This window comes from Schistocerca nitens, chromosome 7, assembly GCF_023898315.1.
Source record: "Schistocerca nitens isolate TAMUIC-IGC-003100 chromosome 7, iqSchNite1.1, whole genome shotgun sequence".
Taxonomy (NCBI): Eukaryota; Metazoa; Arthropoda; class Insecta; order Orthoptera; family Acrididae; genus Schistocerca; species Schistocerca nitens.
In genome coordinates this window covers 106884176-106905960 of record NC_064620.1, presented here as the reverse complement: position 1 = coordinate 106905960, position 21785 = coordinate 106884176, and the positions used below count along the sequence as shown (strand labels likewise).

The 21785-nt window shown below is 37.5% G+C and overlaps 1 protein-coding gene across 1 annotated transcript in view; it reads left to right on the top strand.

Annotated features, from left to right (window-relative positions):
• Positions 1 to 21785, top strand: part of LOC126195218 (dipeptidase 1-like) — a 585745-nt gene that overhangs the window by 520981 nt on the left and 42979 nt on the right. The window contains exons 5-6 of the mRNA XM_049933736.1: positions 5457 to 5607; positions 17988 to 18051. Of these exons, the coding sequence (XP_049789693.1) occupies positions 5457 to 5607; positions 17988 to 18051 (215 nt within the window). The remainder of the gene's footprint in view (positions 1 to 5456; positions 5608 to 17987; positions 18052 to 21785) is intronic.

The following is a 21785-nucleotide window of genomic DNA, read 5'->3' as shown; positions in this document are numbered from 1 at the left end:
GGTGTTCTTACATCAGAGACTAAATTCTGGATGATTTTATTGAACTGAAAATAAGGATGTGTTACATATTGTTAAGAAATATTATTCTACTGGGAAGACACTATAAAAATATCCTTTCTTAATATGGTAGGTGTTCTTGTGCCTAGATTCGTTCCCTGGTTGGTGGGCATTTTCTTAGGGTGGATATTATTGTTCCCTTAGTAGTTGTTGACCCTTCATTGTTGTCATCATTGGTGGAAATTTTCTTGTTCTGAGTCTAGGGTAGAATCTAAGTGGCTGTTGTTTTTGGGTATCAATCTATCTCAACTCATCAACTGATGAACTCTTGTTTGCTGATTTTTCTTAGTAAAAGTACTTCTAAGAAGGTTTTATAATACAGTTTATCATTCTCTGACATTATTTTGGTAGCTTGGGGTAATAATAGTATTTGAGGTGAAATGGAACAGATACTAGCCACCAATTCTACAGCCATGTGGCTGATGAAGTATTTAGCTTTAACATTGGTACACACCCTATGACCTGTATTAAGATCTTTGCCTGTTTTCTCAATCACTTAATGAATGTTCTGTAACCAAATCAAAGTTTCTTCAAATAATTGTTGGACAATTTTTTAGACATGTAAGAAATTTCATTGCACTTATCACTTTTTGCTATTTGCTCAACAACCTTTGTTGCCAATTCTTTGTACTAGTAAATGATGATACATAATCGAAGACCTAACATTAATAATGTGTTAAGGACCAAAAGTAAAGTTTTGAGATATAATAAGAAAATAGTATTGTATGCCATATGAAATTAGCGCATGTTTTATTGTCTTAATACATTTATTAACATACAGAAAATATAAACTATACTGCAAGTCCAGAGAAAATTGCATTGAATTGCCCAGAAAAAGAAAAAAACCTTGAAGGCAGAAGGTGTCTAATGCATTACCATATTCAGACTGAATGCACTAAGTTCATCAGAGATATCAACCTGTAATGGTTGGTAAAACATTCGTAAATATAAGAGATGTAAACAAAATGCAACAAATATCTTTAGTTAGCAGTATCATTACACAAATCAGTAAAAAACTTCTGATGGTGATGTGGTATAAAGGGAACCATAGGAAGTAAATTCTTCCTTTTTTTCAGCACACAATTATGGAAAATGTGGTAATACTGAAAGTTGTGTATGAATGAAATTGTGAACAGTTTTGCCTTTCTTTAGGATGTTTACACTTCCCCCTATTCAGTGTCACTGAACGTCCTTCTGATGTACACTATTCCAGGTGAGGTGATTTTATCTTGTACAGCAGAACTGATGTATGGCTTTGTTGTGTTCATGACTTTTATCAGCAGGAGCCTGGAAGTCAATAAAGTCCTTTTCTTCAATTTTGAGTTTCTTGAATGGTAAAAAGGAGCTTGCTGAAGTAATCACTTTTTGTAAATCATCAAGTACGTAACACTTAACTACCTTCTTGTGCTTTTCTATCAGGGCAAAATTTCTGTCACAGGATAGGAATCTATGGCCTGAAACCAGATACTTACGCACTATAGAGTCAAATAGGCTACAAGCCCATGTATAAGTACATGGTTTTTGTTTTGTCCACAGCAGTTGTCACTCCAAATCACAGGTTTCCTTTTGCTATCAGTTACATTGACAGTATTTTTACTGCAATTTTGGACGTGGAACAGACATGATGCTATGTTGTTAGCTCGACAAAACCCTTCACTGTCTTGCCACTGTTCTCATGAGCATGAACACAGACGTTGTAACACGAAAGTTGTAAGTAGAACATAGCTGAGTGTGTAATAGTAGGAAAAACAATACTTGTTGCAGATCGATTGCTAATGTACGCGTCACTTCCAGGCGTAGTTGAAGATGTTGCATCATTCTCCACGTTTGTCATTGAGCTGTCTGCCTTCCTATAGTGCAGTTCTAGTGCTTTCTGAGCTTTTCTGTTTCCTGGTGAGTTCTCCTTTCCTCTCAAGATGCAATGAGTCAAATACCTTGCAAGTATCTAACCTTGGCCTTCCAAATGGTAGATTTGGAAAGTATTTAACTAATTTTCTTCTATACTGCATTTCATTAACTTAAGTCTCTGGAAATTTGACTTGAAATGCTTTGTATAAGTGACTAATATTAAGATCACAGCTGAGATATTCTTTAGAAGACTTCATTCTACTACAATGAGTCTCCTCTATTACCGATACTTGACCCATTTTTAGTCTACTGGTTAATGTAACAATCATCCTCTTTGACACACAGAATATGTCCATGAATGTTGTACGCAGAGTCTGGAATGACCAACTTTGCCACCAGGAACCATATACACTGCACATAATTGCAAGTAGCTGTTCTCAGGTTTGACATATTTCTCTCTGCCCCACCTAAATACTGGTAGTATTTTTGTTAAACCCTCTAGAAATTGTGCTGTTGAATTTTTCTTATGGAAGCCATGAAATAAATTTGTTCTTAATTCATTCGACAAGGTTTTCATGATAGGCTACATTTGCAGTTCGACTGGAATGGGAAAGCGTACTTACTTCAGTTTCAATATATTGAAAAACAGTTTCTTATTACAGTAGGTACATTTCCATTCCATGTGTTTTCACTGAAATAAGTAGTTAAATGCATATATTGTATGTACACTGTTGCCCCCATTACATTAGAGTCAAACCTAGTTCCGACAAGAATGGAAACCTACAGTGTATAAATTAAATACCTACCTTTGTTTTTTTCTAGAAACTTGAACTTGTAGTATATTCTGCCTCTTAACTCGTGCATTATGCTATTGAACTTTCACAGATAAGCAATGTTTTGAAACATTACAAGCATCCTTTTGTTTTTCCACAGCAGAAACGTACCCACAACACAAATATGGAGTACCGCAGGGCTCGGTACTGGGCCCCATCCTATTTTTGATATATATAAATGACCTAACATCAACCAACCAGTACCATAGCACTATCCAGTTTGCAGATGACACAAGCATATTAGTCAGCGGGAAGACTGCAGAGATACTACAGACAAGACTGTCTGAGGCATTAACAAATGTTGTAAACTGGTTCAACCAAAACAAACTAATAATAAATAAAAGCAAAACAGTAGCATTAAATTTTCATAATGTCAAGAGAAACATTGAAGAGGATATAAGAATTCAGATGTCAGACACGGATATTGCAAGTGTGCCAAATACAAAATTTCTGGGGATCTGGCTACAGGATAATCTTAGATGGGAAACTCACATTGACAACATATTAAAGAAGCTAAGTACCATGTGTTATTTAATGAGAGTGCTAGAAAACTGCTGTCATAAGGACTGTCTAATGACAGTTTACTATTCTAATATACATTCTGTCCTAAAATATGGGATCACTTTTTGGGGTAACTCGTCATCCTGCCTAAAACTCTTCAGGATGCAAAAAAGAATAGTGAGAATAATGGCTGGAATAAAAAGGAACAAACCATGTAGACCATTATTTAAAAGGATGGGGATTCTTCCCCTTCCATGTATTTTCCTATTTGAAAGTGCAATGTTTATAAAGAAATATACAATAACAAATCCTAGTATCCTCCCCAAAAATGAAAATGTTCATCATCATAATACAAGACAGAAAACTGACTTTCATGTACTCCATACAAAAACCAGTTTGTGCCAAAAAGGAACATTACACCATGGAAAAATTATCTACAATAAATTGCCAAGAGAAATTAAAGTAAAGACTGATGTAAAAAATTTTAAAGCAGCATTAAAAGAATATCTGTTGACACATTGCTTTTATAGTGTGGAAGAGTTCCTCCAAAACCCTCGAGAGTCTAAGTGATGATTATGCAAATACTGTAACCATTAATATTGGCCTATAAATACATTCAGATGTAATTCTCAAGTTTCTAATGGGGTTCAAGTATACGTTGTATACCGACTTGCCCAGTATATGAAGTAAAATTCTGTGAATGTAATTCTCTAGTGTACATGTCAGTTCATAGTGTAGAAGAGTTCCTCAAAAATCCTTAGAGCTTAAGTGAGGATCATGCAAATACTTTAATCGTTAATATTCTCTTATACATGTATTCAGTTGTAAACTTCAAGTTTCTAATGTGGTTTAATTATAACTTACACATTGACTTGCCCAGTATATGAAGTGCTGTAAAATTTTGTGAACATCATTTTCTAGTTTCTAAAGTGTTTTAATTGTAAGATATACTTTGACCTGTCCAATATCTGATGTGCTGTACTGTACATGTAAGATTTACTGGACCAATAAATACAATACAATACAATACAATACAATACAACAACAATATGGCAGCTATTAAGTACATGCTTAAAACTGGTGTAATAAAATTCACTGCAGATTGTCCGGCACATTTAGAATGAAGGAACTAACACCAACACCATCTGTTGGTCACTGTTACAACTTCTTACCTTCGTCATATGATAAAGCGCTTCTAGTATTATACGTGTATGGATGTAGCTCATATAGAGTGAATAAAATCAATTTTGAAAAAAAATGACACTTAGACGTTTAGAATGTTACGTCTTCAGTTAACAAATTTCCTCTACCTTACAATGAGTAAATTATGTGACATAGGACATGCTTCTTTGCTAAAATGTGTGGGATAAAAGTTTCCATTGTTGCACTTTCTCATGGAAAACGTAATCTGCGTGTGTTGCAATACAACACAGAAAGGAAATGAAGGTGGTTGTCTATTTACTTTTCTTGTGAATGATGGCAAATATTCTGTGGCCTTCAATTTTTGGCAAAAATGTAACCATACAATTGTGTCACTAATGTGCAGTGAAAAACATATGCCATTCTTTACATCATAATGCAGCCCATACCTCCTACAACATTTATGTTCTGAGCACTAGAACACAAATATAATAATAAACACAACACTTCATTATTCCAAGTATTTTGGTACAGGAAAAATGTTGCCACTACTTTAATAATCATGGTTGACACAATATATTTCAAGATGGATGAAGGAATATCATGACTGTGTCAAATGTTACCAAGGAAGGAACAATGATTGGTTGCTGCTGGAATTCCTTCCACAGTAAAGTTTTGATAGTATAATCATTTAACACAATGACCACTGACTTATATCAAAATTACATATCTTACATCATTACAAACCTTTTACTTTATTCAAAGTACATATCATTAACATCTCAATAACTATTTACTATGTCACATCAATAAATGCTGTGGCCAATCTAATTTATCATAACTAGAACAAGATGTAATGTTGCCCTCTGGCATCTTGCTTGCTGAGTTAAGAAATTACCAGTACCTTTCACTAAAACAATTCTTTTAAAATAGGCCTCACACATGATAATGCCATAAGCATCAAACAAGTAGTGGGTAAAATAAAAAAAAAGTTTTAAAAAGTATTTTGAGTGACAGATATCATAATATTTGCATTCCTTGTATTTCTCATTGATATAATTTTTTGCCATGTTACAGGTATTGAGGAGAGTTTTCGCAAAGGTCAGATAGCCAGTTTACTGTGTGTAGAAGGTGGCCATTCAATTGACTCTCGGCTTGCAGTGCTGCGTCTCTACTATGAGTTGGGTGTGCGTTACATGACACTCACACATTCTTGCAGCACTCCCTGGTGAGCCCTGCTTCGGCACTTCTTATTATATTCTACCATTTCTTTCCTAGTTCTATATTTACATGTGTACTCTGTTAGCCACCTTATGCTGTGTGCCAGAGGGACTTGTGGTACCATTAAATCATACATTCCCTCCCTCTCCCCATCCCCCACCCTCTTTTGCTGTTCCATTCAGAAATAGCGAGTTGGGAGAATGGTAGTTGGTAATTCTCTGCATGAGCTCTTAATTTTCCCAATCTTGGTCTTTTTGCAAGATGTATGTAGAGGGAAGTAATATATTGTCTGCCTCTTCCTGTAACACACCTCAGAATTTAACAGAAAATACCTCTGTGATGTTCAAGCCCTCTCTTGTCATATCTGCCACTGGAGTTTCACAAGCATCTCTGTAACACTCTCACACCTACAAAAAGCACTCCATACAAAATGAACTGCTCTTTTTTCATTTTATTTGTTTGTTTGTTTTTCAGTCTCCTGTATTAATCCTACCTAATGAAAGTCCCTGGCTGATAAGCAGTATCTAACAATTGATTGAATAAGTGTTGTATGATCTACGTTTCCGTAAAATTACATTGGGATATTTTTATTTTATTTTTGACTTGAGCACAGCTGCTTTGAATGTGGACCAGTGCTTTTTCACTATGTAATTTTAGATTTTATGAAAATTTCATTCTGATGTGAGCTGCTCCTAGTAGATGTTGAAACCTAGGTCAGTGTACCAAACAGTAATTTAGAACCGGTTGGCTGTATAAACCTATGTTGAAACTAGTATACTATTGTTGAGAAACAGCCATGTTTAAAATGTATCATATCCTGAGTCATAACAGGGGATGACCTTAAAACAAAGCATCAATCATCACAGTGGAAAGCGCCATCTTCTCCAAGGTCAAGAAAGGCTCGACACATTCACGCTAACATGAAGTCACTGCTGATAATTTTTGTTCATTATTCAGGGAAAAGTGCCTAAGGAGTTTGCTCCACCTGATCAGTCTGTTAACGGGTTGTTTTACTGCAAGGTTTTGAGGTGACTGAGGGAAAATGTTGGATGCAAACAGCCAGAGTTGTGGAAAAAGAAAGACTTGGCAGCGGTAGCCCACCCTCCCTACTCACCAGACTTAGCCTTGTGTGACTTCTACCTGTTCCCAAAGATGAAAATCACATTGAAAGGGTGACATTTTGATCCAATTGAAGGCATCCAAATGGAATCACAACAGGGTCTTGAACACTCTTCATGCTGTGAATTTCCAGGAGTGCTTCCAAAAATGGGAACAATGCTGGTATTGTTGCTTACATACCCGAGGTGACTTCTTTGAAGGTGACTGAGGACATTATGTTATAAGTATAGTTTCCTGATTCTTACAATGAAATTCTCAAATGCTTTGGGCATCATCTTGTACTCATTAAAAAGAGCTTTTGTTGGTGGTTCCAGTTTCCCACACACTTACTTCATTTTTTCACATAATTGCTGTTCATTATTAACATAAGCATCTGCATACTTCGGCTGTTCATCAGATTTGAACTGCTTCCACCAACCCATTTTTCAAATGCAAGAATGGGTAAAGGTCATTGCATGAGATGTCAATACTGTAGGGTACACAATAATAGCTCCCAAAAATGATCATTTACTTGCTATTCTTTCATCCTTGTGTTGGCCAGTAAACATTTTTGATATCTGCCTTGCACATAATTTTTAATATCTGAGTTTTTCGATGACAATTGTGTGAATTGTGGTACGTCAAACATGAGGACAATCAGCAGCCAGATCACCACTCTTCAATCAAATCACAGTTTCGTTCCAGCTGTTGCATGAATTTATCTGTCTGGATACAGAATGTGCACTCTGCTCATCATCATTCATGTTTGTATGGACACTTTTCAGCTCTCAACACCATTGTCAAGTATTTCATTCATTCATTACTGTAGGCTCATAAACTAGGCGCAAACCCCGATTAAGCTGACCAGCCCTGGATCCTTGCGCACACAGACATTATGTAATAGCACACACTTAACAACTGGTAGGAGTAATGATATTCAAAGCTATTGTTGTTTGCATTCACCCACACTCAAATGACTGAATCAGAATAATGACTTCTGTGGCTTCCTAAACAATTAGTAAATGGCAATGCATTCATGGACTTTGTTCTGAGCTGCCAACATTTAAATACATACTAACTACTCATACTTTTCAAATAAGCCATACAGTTATGGACCTTTAACTCCCACACAGCACTCACATTCACAACTGACAATTTTTCCCTTTTTAAAAAGTCATGTTTAATTCTATTTCCTAGGAAGTGTCAGTCCAGTCACAAATCTGTTTCAGTATTTGGCAATCTCATTTATTTTTCATTAAGTGACACTGTGGAACTGTATTCAATATCTTCCAAAAGTCAAGGAACATAGTCAACCTGAGCACCATTGTGTACAGCCCTCTGTAACATATGACCAAATAGTGAAGTGAGTTTCATAAAATCATTGTTTTCATAATCAGGTTTTATCCTTGTAAAGACAGTTTTTGGATGGTTTTTGTTCTGCAAAAAGATTATAACAATGAGCATAAAATGTGTTTTGTAATTTTACAGCACATTGTCAGCAATATAGTTCCATAATGGTGTGCATCTCTCTAACAACATTTCTTGAAAACAGAAATGATTTCCACCTTTTCCCCATTGGTGGGACCTTTTGTTGCTTCACCAAGTTAGGATACACTGCTGCTAAAATAAGAGAAAGTTCTTGCATGTTGTCGGTATAGAATCATCCTGGTATCTCATCAGGTCTGGTTGCCTTTTCTCTGTTGGGCGACTTTTGTTGTTATTCTATTCCATTATCATTTATCTCAATATCTGCCATTGTGATATTCATGCAATGTTCAAAGAGGAAACCAATATAATACACCCACAATGAAATAGTTTTAGCCTTCTGTCTTCTGTCTGCTGTCTTCTTTTCTGTTCCAGTATGCTAACTGAGCTACTGAACACACCATTTTCTACAGGAGTTGGGCAAAACAATAATTACTACTACCTAACACAGTGTTCACCCTCAAAGACAGTGTGAACACTCCTGTAGATCAATGTGTGCAGATTTTAACTGCTACACAATGTGGGTTTCACCATTCCTTCCAAAGAAACTGTTCATATTCCTTGAAAAGTGCAGAACAGTGGCTAGTGAATATTAAAATCCATTGTGTCTGGTTGCATGTGAGGGGAGACGTTATTTCATACTCCTCAAAATTTTCAAGCTGCTTCAGTGGGGACATTTCAGCTTTTAAAGAAAGAACCCACTTCTATGAGCAATGTATATACCATTTAATGAAAGTGGTCACCTAAATTGCTTTTAATGGACATTACCAATTACTTTTCCCTTCAGTATGACTATGGGGCCTACTGGAACCTAGTCAAAAGCCACTCCCACACCATTTTTGCACACCACCTGCTTTTTGCTGTAATATGATACGTGAGGGCACAGCTGCATGAAGTATCATCGGTGGCAGTTAACTCTTCTCTGGCTCAACAGACTCTTCAGCCAGCTGCCAATCTGGTGACATGATTGTGTTTGTACACTTTGTAATAAATATTATCCTACAGTAAATAAGGACCATACAGTTATTTGCTGTAATCAAATCGTATATGTGGTGGATCTAAATTGAATCGTGTGGATCATCCATGTAGGTAGGGCATGAGTATGGTGAATAATCAGATAGTTTTCACGCAGTGTAGAACAACATGTATTACAGTTAGAGCATACCCATATAAGTGTGCAAACACAATCAAGTTACCAAACTGACTGCTAGTCAAAGAGGCTGTTGTGCCAGAGGCAATTTGACTGCCAGTGATGATACCTCGCGAAACAGTGTTTCCGCACTTATTTGTATGCAGTACAAAATTTTCTTAATTTTCTGTTTCATTCTCCACACTACATGGTGACTTGATCTGTGTCCAACTAGTTTTGGCTTGTATTGTTCCACAAAACCTAGGAAAAATGTAAAGATAAATTAAACCTCACCACTGATCAACACATACATCTAACTCTGAAGGTCCTTTACAGAATATACACAGGAAATGGTTGGTGAAATCGATAATCATAAAGATGTTTGTCCCTAACATACACAACCCGAATACTAGACAGTGAAGAATTTCACTCACTTTCACACCATGTCCTTTCAAGAACTTTATCACAGATCTAATCACACAGTTGGAGGGGAAAAAAACAGCCATCACTTTCAAGTACTAAAACTGCAATATTATATGTGACAAGGAAGTTCTAACTGTCACGTATAATAATTACATGGTAAATTTCATTTATGTACACTGATCAGCCAGAACATTATGACCATCTACATAACAGTCGGTATATCCATCATACTACATGCACTGTGCATGTCATTCCATGTCAGTAGACACTGTGATTGCCTGGATGGGTTTATATTGATATTAGGTTGGTGGTCAAAATGTTCTGGATGATCAGTGTATTAATTTTCTGCTGTGTGAGCAGATCCTTGTGATTTTAATTTCTTGCAATTTATCAGTTTCATGTATTTGCCATTTTCTTTCAGGCCATGCAGGAGCTGAATCTTTCGTCTTCTTGCTTTTATTTTCCCTTTTATGCCCTTAAAGTTCAGCTTTTATAATCTCATTTTCCTTACTGATATGGCCAGTTCTGTTTTTGTATTTATTGCTATCAGTAATTTCCTGTCTTCTCCTGCACTTTGTACAGTATCACTTCATGTCTCAACCTCCACAGCCACATCCCCATTTCAGAAACCTCCAGTCTTTTCCTTTCCTCCTCCCTCAAAGTCCAAGCTTCTACTCCATATTACTGAACACTGTGGTAAACAGTCAAGATCGTCACAAAGCATCCTACTGCTCTTTTTAAATGGCAGTTTTGCTTTTGTTGTTTTTGTTTTCATTTCTTTCAACTACATTTTCATTCTCTTTTGTACATGTTTGTATTCTTGAATGTATTCTAGTTTTCCTCCACTGAAAATTATTTTCATTTTTTTTTTCTTGCTGATATCTGCACAGTGTATGTTTATCTTGAATTCACTTTCATTCCATAAACATTTTCAGAATACTCAACTGTTTCAACCATTTCCTGAAGATATTTTTCATTGCTTGCCAAGAGGAGGACACCAACTGAATATCTCCCACAGTTTTTATCCCTTTGTCCTTTACTGAATGCTTCCTTCCCTTCTATGTAAGTAAGGAAAAGAGTGGAGATGGATAGCAAGTTAGCCTTACACTTTTTCTCAGTTCTATTACATTGGGATCTTATCCTTTCATTCTGACCATTGCTTCACAATATTTGTCATTGTGTATGAAAGTTATTACTATTCAACATTATTTAAAGCTTTCCCCTTGTCTGTAAAAACACAGTAATTCATTTACGCCACATGTTCAGTAATCGCATCATGAAGAAGAGCCTTCAGGGACATGAGTCAAAATACAAATTAAAAGACAGTAGCATTGCTAGAAGTATACGCACACTGTTAATTATGGCAATATCTGTTATGTTATAATATCAAATTAAGTGCTCAAATACTGATACATGTTTGCAATTTTGGACAAACATTTCTGCACGTTGAAATTTATCTAGACAGTCCTTGTTACATTACACTTAATGTCTTTGGGAGTCATTGATGTTTCCTTGTAGACCTCTTGTCTTAATTTTCCATACAGGTAAAAATCTGTAAGCGTGCAAGCCATTTTGTGTTTTCCAAATAACTGATTTAACAATCTGCAGATATCTGTTAAGAAGAACTGGAATGGGTGTGATGCCTATTTTGTTGGCACCAGTAATTTTGAATAATGTCTGGTGGGGTTTCTTCCAGCAACTGTGCGCCATATCTGTTACAAACTGTAGATACTTCTTGTTGTCTACAATCCCATCAATGATCTGGTCCTTGAAAAGTCCACACACATGTTGACAGATGTATTGACAAATGACCAGTATTGCATAATGTGAAGATTCGTTTGCCCATGGTTTGTAAAAGATGCTTTATCTGTAAATAAAATCTTAAATAGAATGCCACGTAAGTTCAAAGTTTTCGCAGACACTATTCAGAGCACTGTGACCAATTTTGAAAAAAATTTTCACAAACTTCAATGTAAATAGCTTTGTAGTATTCCTTTGGGGTTTTGAAAGTGTGTGGTGAGCTGTCTTTCATACTTCTTTGGTATACTTCGATTCCGAGGAAGCGAAGGATCATCAACTTGTGAAGGTTTTTCTTTTGAACACAATTCCCAAAAGTGTTAAAAACTATCATGCTTTCCAATCAATATACAAATCAAGCCCTCATATGTTTTTTTTCAGATTAGCAACACTTAGATGAGGGCATTGAATTTTTTCATTGACATCCTCTACTGGTTCATTGCATGGCAATAAAAGATGTAAAAAGAAATAAGTCTTGAATTGTTACATTGACTCAAGGTAACCTGCACATTTTCTGTTTTGTCCTCTGCAGAAAATGTTTCAAAAAAACTCTAAAAGTTCGTAAAAATTTTTTCAATATTCTCAAGATACTAGAAGCTCACATAGTCCATTGAGTCGGGCAAAGGGGTCGTAGACCAGCTTGGTCGTTGGTGCTCTCACAATGTATGCTTCCAAAAAGTCCCATACTTTTTTTGGATTCCCTTATAGTGTTTATTAAGTCCTTGGCTAAAGCCGTACCATCCCTCATAGACATAAGATGGTGGAGACTGTCTACAACTGCCAAGACTAAACTGTGAGCACTGCGGTGCACATAACATGCTTTTGGTTGTGTATCCAAAACTAACTTTTTTTGTCCTTTGAACTTACCTCTCATATTCGAGGCACCATCGTAGCACTGTTCTCTTGGAAGTTATCCATTGACAAATCACAATGAGTAAAAAGTTTTAAAATACTAAACAGAGCTTGTGATGTGTTGGGGGTCTCGTATTAGCCAATAAAGTCTTCGTTGATGATTAAGGAGTCATTGACAGTAAGAATGAAAAACGACATTTTTTCATGAATCGAAGAATCACTTGTTTTGTCAACCATAACAGAAAAATTTCAGTTCTCTTCACTGAAGCCAATACCTTTCTCAACACAGACTTTCCTACTAGATCAGTGATCTTGTTTTGAATATCATGGGACATCCACTTATACCCCGAATGCCCTAACCAATCTTTAAACTCAGGTATGTCATTCTTTCAGAGTTCCAACAATTGAAAAAAAATTGAGTTTAAATCTTCATGCCCTCTAATTGCTAGTCTTTGTCAGCATAGAAATTGCACAGTAATAAAAATTTTCTCAAGAGCTAAACGGCCTTTCTTCATATCACTATCTAACTGTTCATTCAATTGGGAGGCCACTCTTCGGTTAGTGATACAATGTAGTTTCAGAACACCTTTTATGCGTAAACATATTTTCATGAACACAGAATTTTTCCAAGCCTTTTTCCATGTAGAAAATCCTATGGAAGTAAATGCATCATCTTTTTTTGAAGAAACTTATAAAGATTTTTAGCATCTGCCTCTTTGCAGGTTTTGCAAAAAAACTTTTCTTTAGATGCTTCATATTCTAGCCATGTATACTTGAACAACCAAGACTTCTGAAATGATCTTCCCTTACCAGATAGTTCAGGTTTCAGCTGTGAATGGTTCTCCCCTGAAGACGACAAAGCAATTGATGCACAATAATTGTTGGAGGTTGACTTGTAGTATCATCAGCTTCCAAGTGCGCCTTTTTGGTAACAAATTTATCCATTGAAAACTTAATTCACAATACACTAAGAGACTAAAGTAAACAAATAAAATGTCATATAAAATAGTCCACTAGACACTAAAGTCAGAACACTAAACACATCTGCAGCATGCACTGAATGAAACTATCCATACTAATGACTGTGACAGCAGGCTGGGCTTTATACAGCTGCAGTGTCATAATGTCTCAAAGCATCAATGTGATGCGAGGCAGATGGTTACAGGCACTTCTGCTCCAGTCCTTTTGACGTCGCCGTGGCCGCAGTGCTGGTCCACTGTTGCCAGACTTTAGCCGAAGGTTTGCACACCGGGACAAATTCTGAGTTTGCTCCCAGCACCATAACACTATCGTGATTCATTCCATGTGTTTTCAGTTAACCTACTTACTACCGTAATAATTATTTGTTTTAGCTCATTACTGAATGTATTTTTAATGTAACTGATAATTTTCTTAAATTATTGGGGGGGGGGGGGGGAGGTGAGGCACCCCCCCCCCCCCCACACACACACACACACTCTCCCCACGTCACAAACGAATTTTTGAGGGGGCTCGGGCCTCCTCAGCCTCCATGGAGTCGCTGCCTGTGAGTACCATCAATTAACAGTTTGTCCCTGTGGCACAATTTCATGATGAACTAATCCTTCGCGTCAAAGAAAACTGTCAGCTTGGCTTTGACATTTGACCTGACCTGATGAGATGTTTTTGGTCTTGGAGAACCTTTCCTGACCCATTGTGAAGATTGACCCTTGGTCTCAACATCATAACCGTGGGCCCATGCCTCATCACCACTTACGATTCTCGTAACAAACATCTCGTTCTCATTTGTGCGATCCAAAGGCTCTTCACCAATTGTGAATCAAAGGTCTTCTGGTCTTGACTCAAAAGCCATGGGATGTACTTGGTGGCAACATGATGTGTTTCAAGATGCTGGGTCACGATTTTATGATATGATCCACCTGAAATGTTACATTCTTCTGCAATCACTCGGACAGTCAGTCTTAGATTGGCATGCACAGTTTTGTTGATGTTCCTGACTTGAGTGTCGCTGGTAGATGTCATAGGGCATCCTGAATGAGGGTCATCTTTAACTTCCATCTGGGCATTTTTAAACTGTGTGAACCATTTGCAACACCAAGTATGGCTTAAGCACTCATCACCATATGCTTCCTACATCGTTTGGTGTGTCTTTGTAAAGGTTTTTTGAGTTTCATGCAAAATTTAATGAAGACACACTGCTCTCTAACTCTGCCATCTTTAAATTCGCAAGCTATGCAACACAATGTTCTACTCAGTACAGCACTGAACAATAACTAACACATATACAACAGTGCAGCTCCTGGCAGTTACACATTAAACACAGACATGTGCAGGGATACCAACCATATTTCGCTGCAGCACACCATTGGTGTGAAATTATGAATGATCGGGATTTCATGAACAGACCTCGTACACATTTACTTATGTTTCATACACTGGGCAGACATTCACAGGACTGAAATGAAACTTCCTGGCAGATTAAAACTGTGTGCCCGACCGAGACTCGAACTCGGGACCTTTGCCTTTCGCGGGCAAGTGCTCTACCAACTGAGCTACTGAAGCACGACTCACGCCCGGTACTCACAGCTTTACTTCTGCCAGTACCGGGCAGAGTACCGGGCGTGATTCGTGCTTCGGCAGCTCAGTTGGTAGAGCACTTGCCCGCGAAAGGCAAAGGTCCCGACTTCGAGTCTCGGTCGGGCACACAGTTTTAATCTGCCAGGAAGTTTCATATCGGCGCACACTCCGCTGCAGAGTGAAAATCTCATTCTGGATTCACAGGACTTCTTCTCCTGATCGTAGGACAATGGTTTGAGGCACTGCTATCTTAATAATGCTTCATCAAAATCTGGACGTGTTACATCACTGAAGTCCCCTTTGAAGGCTCTTGTCAATGCCACAAAAAAAGATGTAGTTTCCTTTTTTTAATGCCACAGAAAAAGTATGTAGTTTCCTTTTTTCAGTGCCACAGAAAAAGTATATAGGCCGGCCAGTGTGGCCGAGCGGTTCTAGGCACTTCAGTCTGGAACTGCACGGTCGCTACAGTCATAGGTCCGAATCCTGCCTCACGCATGGATGTGTGTGATGTCCTTAGGTTAGTTAGGTTTAAGTAGTTCTAAGTTCTAGGGGACTGATGACCTCAGATGTTAAGTCCCATAGTTCTCAGAGCTATTTTTGAAAAATTATATAGTGTCATTTAAAAAAACAGATCTGCTGTCACAATTTGGTAGATATAAGGAGCAGTCATATGAAAATAAGATAGAGGGAACAGAGTAAGTAAACTGTTCATTATTTCAAAAGTAATCATTGTAACTGTTAACACATTTATACCATTGTTGCGTAAGATGGTCAATGTCTTCATGGAAAAATATTTGTGGTTGCCTGTGGAACTGTGATTGTACTCAGGTGTGCACTTCTCTGTCAAGCAAATTGATGGCCATATGTTTTTCTTCAGTGCTCCAAAAATATGGAAACTGCATGGGGGGACATTTGGACTCTGTGGAGAACGTGTGTAGTCAAACAACTTTGGCAGTGTTTGAGCAGACACTACCTTACAACAGATTGATACTGTCCATCAATACTCCTGGGTCACTGCTTCAGTTCTTGTGAAGTGTCCACATACTGCTTTGCATTAATTGTGGCACCATGTTCCAGAAAGTCGAAACGCATTGGGCCCTTTCAGTTGAAAAAAAAGTCATCCTGACTTTCTTGGAGCTGGTCTGCATAGCTGTGGATTTTTTTCTGTGCTGCTGAATCCGTGTACTTCCACTGTTGACTCTGGTGCTTGCTCTCCAGCTCAAAATAATGACATGTTTCATCACTCATTATGGTACATGACAGGAATTGATATTCATCATCATGATACTATTTTAGGTGCTGCAGTGATGTCAGCATTCTGCTCCTTTGTCAGGCTATAGAGAACCCACTGCACACAGATTCTCAGGAACTTTAGCCAAATGTCTTCCACAGTTTGTCATCGGACTTTTCTGATGGCAGCACCCATCACAGCAATGACACAAGGGATAAAGACACGATGAGCCTTTCATGGATGACTGCTGTCTTTGAGTGACACTCAACCTTCTTGAAATCATTTATTCCACCAGGATGTAAATGTGCATGCACATGACATACTCTGTTCATCTTGCATAGCAGACTTTGGATCTGACACTCCTGCAGTCAAAAACTGCACTAAACCTCACTGCTCCTCTTTCCTGGCCTCCATAGTGAAGTCAGATGCCCACAAGACTCACTGGCCTCAAGTCAAGCAGGTCTAACAGACAAACGGCACAGTGGAGAATGTTTATGCTGTTACTTTATGATTCCCAATAAAGGGCACTTATATACACACACACTTACCTGCAGTACCAGCATCAATACCATGCTCATTGTATAGTATCTCTCATTTTCACTCGACTGCCTCTTATACAAATGTTAAAAATTATTTGTGCATACCAGAAAATTCTCCATATTTTGTGCAATAACTTAGCAAAAACTGCACTTCGGTATATTTTTGGTGGCCTGTGTTAGCTTCCTTGCCATCAAGCAGTTACATTGAAAAAAAAAGCAGTTGCTCTTCCTCTCAAATTGCTCAAGTGCTGTTTTTCACTACATACGAGGCATTTGTATAATGTTACTACTTTTGCAGACCAACACCTTTCTCACTTACTGGGTTGATTGTATGATTTTTTCCACATATTCCAAAGCACTGAAGCTACTGCAGCAATAATGATAAGCAATCCATTGCTAAAAATACCAGTGTTACCTTATGGGCTGTAGCAAAACAATGACTTGGAAACAACACTGGAACTTCATGTCATTGGCTCTTTTGGGAAAGCCTACAGTTCAAAGCATTCAAAATTGCTAATGATACTCATTTCCACTAAAGTATTTGCAGTTGTTATATATCTGATACATCACACCAAAATACATGCTGAAACATGGAACTGATCCACTCTCTTATACTGCTGTCAACACACACAAGGAGACAACAGCAGCTTGAACTATTGAAAGGCCACATTTTCAAAGCAGCTTAACAGTGAGGGCCATATTCCATCAGAATATTATTCTAGCTGTCCTGTTCCAGTACATTCATGTAAGCATTATGTAAGATGAGCAGCTAGTGCAATACTATTGAATATTGTTCAGGATCTCTGCCATTATGAATTTTAATTACTTTACCCTCTGCCTCAGAGATATTTTAAAGGCAAAGCCTGTACATTTTCAGCATCGTAGTCTAACTGTTATGCTCAAACTGTCAAATCAAATACTGCAAATAGGTTTTATGCCTTCACTATACATACTGCATTATCTTTGTTTAATCAGTTACCTGCAGCTTACATATATTGAGCACTGATATGTCATTACATTTCACCACTTACTACCCATGTTTGAAGCAGGCCATCGCGTATAACCTGGCCCATCGACTGACTTGGTGCAACATAGTTAAGAAAATATGTTAATATTAGGGTACTCATTGACACATTAGTTTTACAGGTTTCTTATAATTAATTAAAGATATGGTATTTCAGTGTCTAGTAATATATGCTTCATCAGCAGAAGGGTTTCTATAATGATAAACATAAGATTTTCATTTATGCACATAGGAACTTCTCTACCTTTTACAGGGCTACAGCATCTCCTGAAGACAAAGAAGTTCTCACAGTAAAAGGTTTAACAGATTTTGGGAAGGTAAGAGACTTATACATAAATTTAAACTGTTCTCACTGCATCTATAAAACATTGCCTGCCTGTGTAGAAGCATGAATAAAGGAAGATATGAAATAAAAGTCTCACTGAAACATACTACCTACAGTATAGTGACAGAAGGAAACTTGGTCATACTGAACTATTAACTGCAGATACTAAACATGTTTACTTTCTGTTGTAAAGGCTGGTTATTCCTCATTATTGACATAATGTATTTCATATTTGGAGTATTTACTTTTCTCACTATCACATTACAGTCTCAATGTAAGAGTGCCATTCATCTAAGTACACAACAGTTGTGTTCATAATGAACTCAATGGTACTTAAAATTATTCAATGAATAATAAATTAACAAGTAGTTAAATACTACTTGTGATTGTGTACCTCTGTTTTCAGCATTGAACAACATCATCATGAAAGTATATTCCTAGAAATACTGAAAGCACCAATGGATCCTCATAGTTTTTGTCATTCATTCATTCACATATTGAGTTCTGCAAATCCCATAATGAAGAAGAGCATTCAGGGATGTGGAACAAGTCAAGTTATACATCAATAGACATAAACAGACACTGCAGACATTATTTATACATTTATGTATATTAAAAGAAAAACAACTACCGTCAAAAACCATGATAGTAGTAGTAGTAGTAGTAGTAGTAGTAGTAGTAATTTTATCGTCATTCGGCCATTACAGCAATAGACAATGTCAGGTATATAATGCAATATAACTGTTGATGCAAAGAAAACAAGAGGCATGTCAGTAATACTACAAAATATATTATATTTGAAATAATCATTTATGTCATAGAATGGGTGAGCAACTAGCCATTTATAAAGTTTTTGTTTTAATGCTTGTTCAGGTAGTTCTTGTATATATTGTGGAAGCTTATTAAATAATTTGAGCCCCATCAGTTCATAGCTGTTAAGTGACTTTGACAGTCTGTGGTAAGGAGTATAAATGCATCTGCTTCTTCTCATGTTGTAGAAATGTATATTTTCTCTACATTTTGCTTCCAGTAGCTTCTTTTTTGTGTGGAGTAAAATATAGTAAATATATAAATTATTATTGTCATGATTTTTTTCACTGAACAATGGTTTGCAGTGTGCTTTATATGGAGAACCAGTAATTATCCTAATGGTTTTCTTTTGTAGTATTAGGATGTCACACACTGAACTCGAGTTCCCCCATAAAATAATACCATATGCTAGGCTGCTGTGGAAAAATGCAAAATACGATGTTCTAACAGAATTTTGAGGTACACAGTCCCACAGTCCATAAGTCACCATAGCAAATACATCAGTCTAGATAATTTACCACTAATATATTGTACCTGTTGACCCCAGGATAATTTTTCATCTATATATATATATATATATATATATATATATATATATATATATATATATATATATATATATCTAAAAACTTAACACAACTAGGATAATCTGATGGAGGCTTGTCTTTTAGACTAAAAATCATCTGCTGCATTTTCTTATCATTCAGTAGGAAGCCATTTACTTTAAACCAATAGGATACTTAAGCCATTGTCTCAGCAACAGAAGCCTTGAAGCTACTGAAATTATTATTACAATGAAGGAAAGTTGTATCATCTCCATATAGAACTGTCATGGACTCAATGAATGATGGCAGATCATTAATCATTATTAGAACATACGAGGCCTCAGTACAGATCCCTGTGGTACACCTATTTACATCTACATCCATACTCCGCAAGCCACTTGATGGTGTGTGGCGGAGGGTTCCTTGAGTACCTCTATCGGTTCTCCCTTCTATTCCAGTCTCATACTGTTCGTGGAAAGAAGGATTGTCTGTATGCCTCTATGTGGGCTCTAATCTCTCTGATTTTATCCTTATGGTCTCTTCACGAGATATACATAGGAGGGAGCAATATGCTGCTTGACTCCTCAGTGAAGGTATGTTCTCGAAACTTCAGCAAAAGTCCACTGGAGTTTATCTATCATCTACGTAATGCTTTCGCGATTACTAAATGATCCTGTAACGAAGCACACTGCTCTCTGTTGGATCTTCTCTATCTCTTCAGTCAACCCTATCTGGTATGGATCCCACACTGCTGAGCAGTATTCAAGCAGTGGGCGAACAAGAGTACTGTAACCTACTTCCTTTGTTTTCGGATTGCATTTCCTTAGGATTCTTCCAATGAATCTCAGTCTGGCATCTGCTTTACCGACGATCAACTTTATATGATCATGCCATTTTAAATCACTCCTAATGCTTACTCCCAGATAATTTATGGAATTAACTGCTTCCAGTTGCTGACCTGCTATATTGTAGCTAAATGATAAGGGATCTTTCTTTCTATGTATTCGCAGCACATTACACTTATCTACATTGAGATTCAATTGCCATTCCCTGCACCATGCGTCAATTCGCTGCAGATCCTCCTGCATTTCAGTATAATTTTCCATTGTTTTACCTCTTGATATACCACAGCATCATCCGCAAAAAGCCTCAGTGAACCTCCAATGTCATCCACAAGTGTCCTACGACACTCCCCTGCGGCACCCCTGAAATCACTCTTACTTCAGAAGACTTCTCTCCATTGAGAATGACATGCTGCATTCTGTTATCTAGGAACTCTTCAATCCAATCACACAATTGGTCTGATAGTCCATATGCTCTTACTTTGTTTATTCAACAACTGTGGGGAACTGTATCGAACGCCTTGCAGAAGTCAAGAAACACAGCATCTACCTGGGAATCCGTGTCTATGACCCTCTGAGTCTCGTGGACGAATAGTGCAAGCTGGGTTTCACACAATCGTCTTTTTTGAAACCCATGCTGATTCCTACAGAGTAGATTTCTAGTCTCCAGAAAAGTCATTATACTCCAACATGTTACGTGTTCCAAAATTCTACAACTGATCGACGTTAGAGATATAGGTCTATAGTTCAGCACATCTGTTCGACATCCCTTCTTGAAAATGGGGATGACCTGTGCCCTTTTCCAATCCTTTGGAACGCTACGCTCTTCTAGAGACCTACGGTACACCGCTGCAAGAAGGGGGGCAAGTTCCTTCGCGTACTGTGTGTAAAATCGAACTGGTATCCCATCAGGTCCAGTGGCCTTTCCTCTTTTGAGCGATTTTAATTGTTTCTCTATCCCTCTGTCGTCTATTTCGATATCTACCATTTTGTCATCTGTGCGACAATCTAGAGAAGGAACTACAGTGCAGTCTTCCTCTGTGAAACAGCTTTGGAAAAAGACATTTAGTATTTCGGCATTTAGTCTGTCATCCTCTGCTTCAGTACCATTTTGGCCACAGAGTGTCTGGACATTTTGTTTTGATCCACCTACCGCTTTGACATAAGACCAAAATTTCTTAGGATTTTCTGCCAAGTCGGTACATATAACTTTACTTTCGAATTCATTGAACGCCTCTCGCGTAGCCCTCCTCACACTACATTTCAATTCGTGTAATTTTTGTTTGTCCGCAAGGCTTTGGCTATGTTTATGTTTGCTGTGAAGTTCCCTTTGCTTCCGCAGCAGTTTTCTAACTCGGTTGTTGTACCACGGTGGCTCTTTTCCATCTCTTACCATCTTGCTTGGCACATACTCATCTAACGCACATTGTACGATGGTTTTTAACTTTGTCCACTGATCCTCAACACTATCTGTACTTGCGACAAAACTTTTGTGTTGAGCCATCAGGTACTCTGAAATCTGCTTTTTG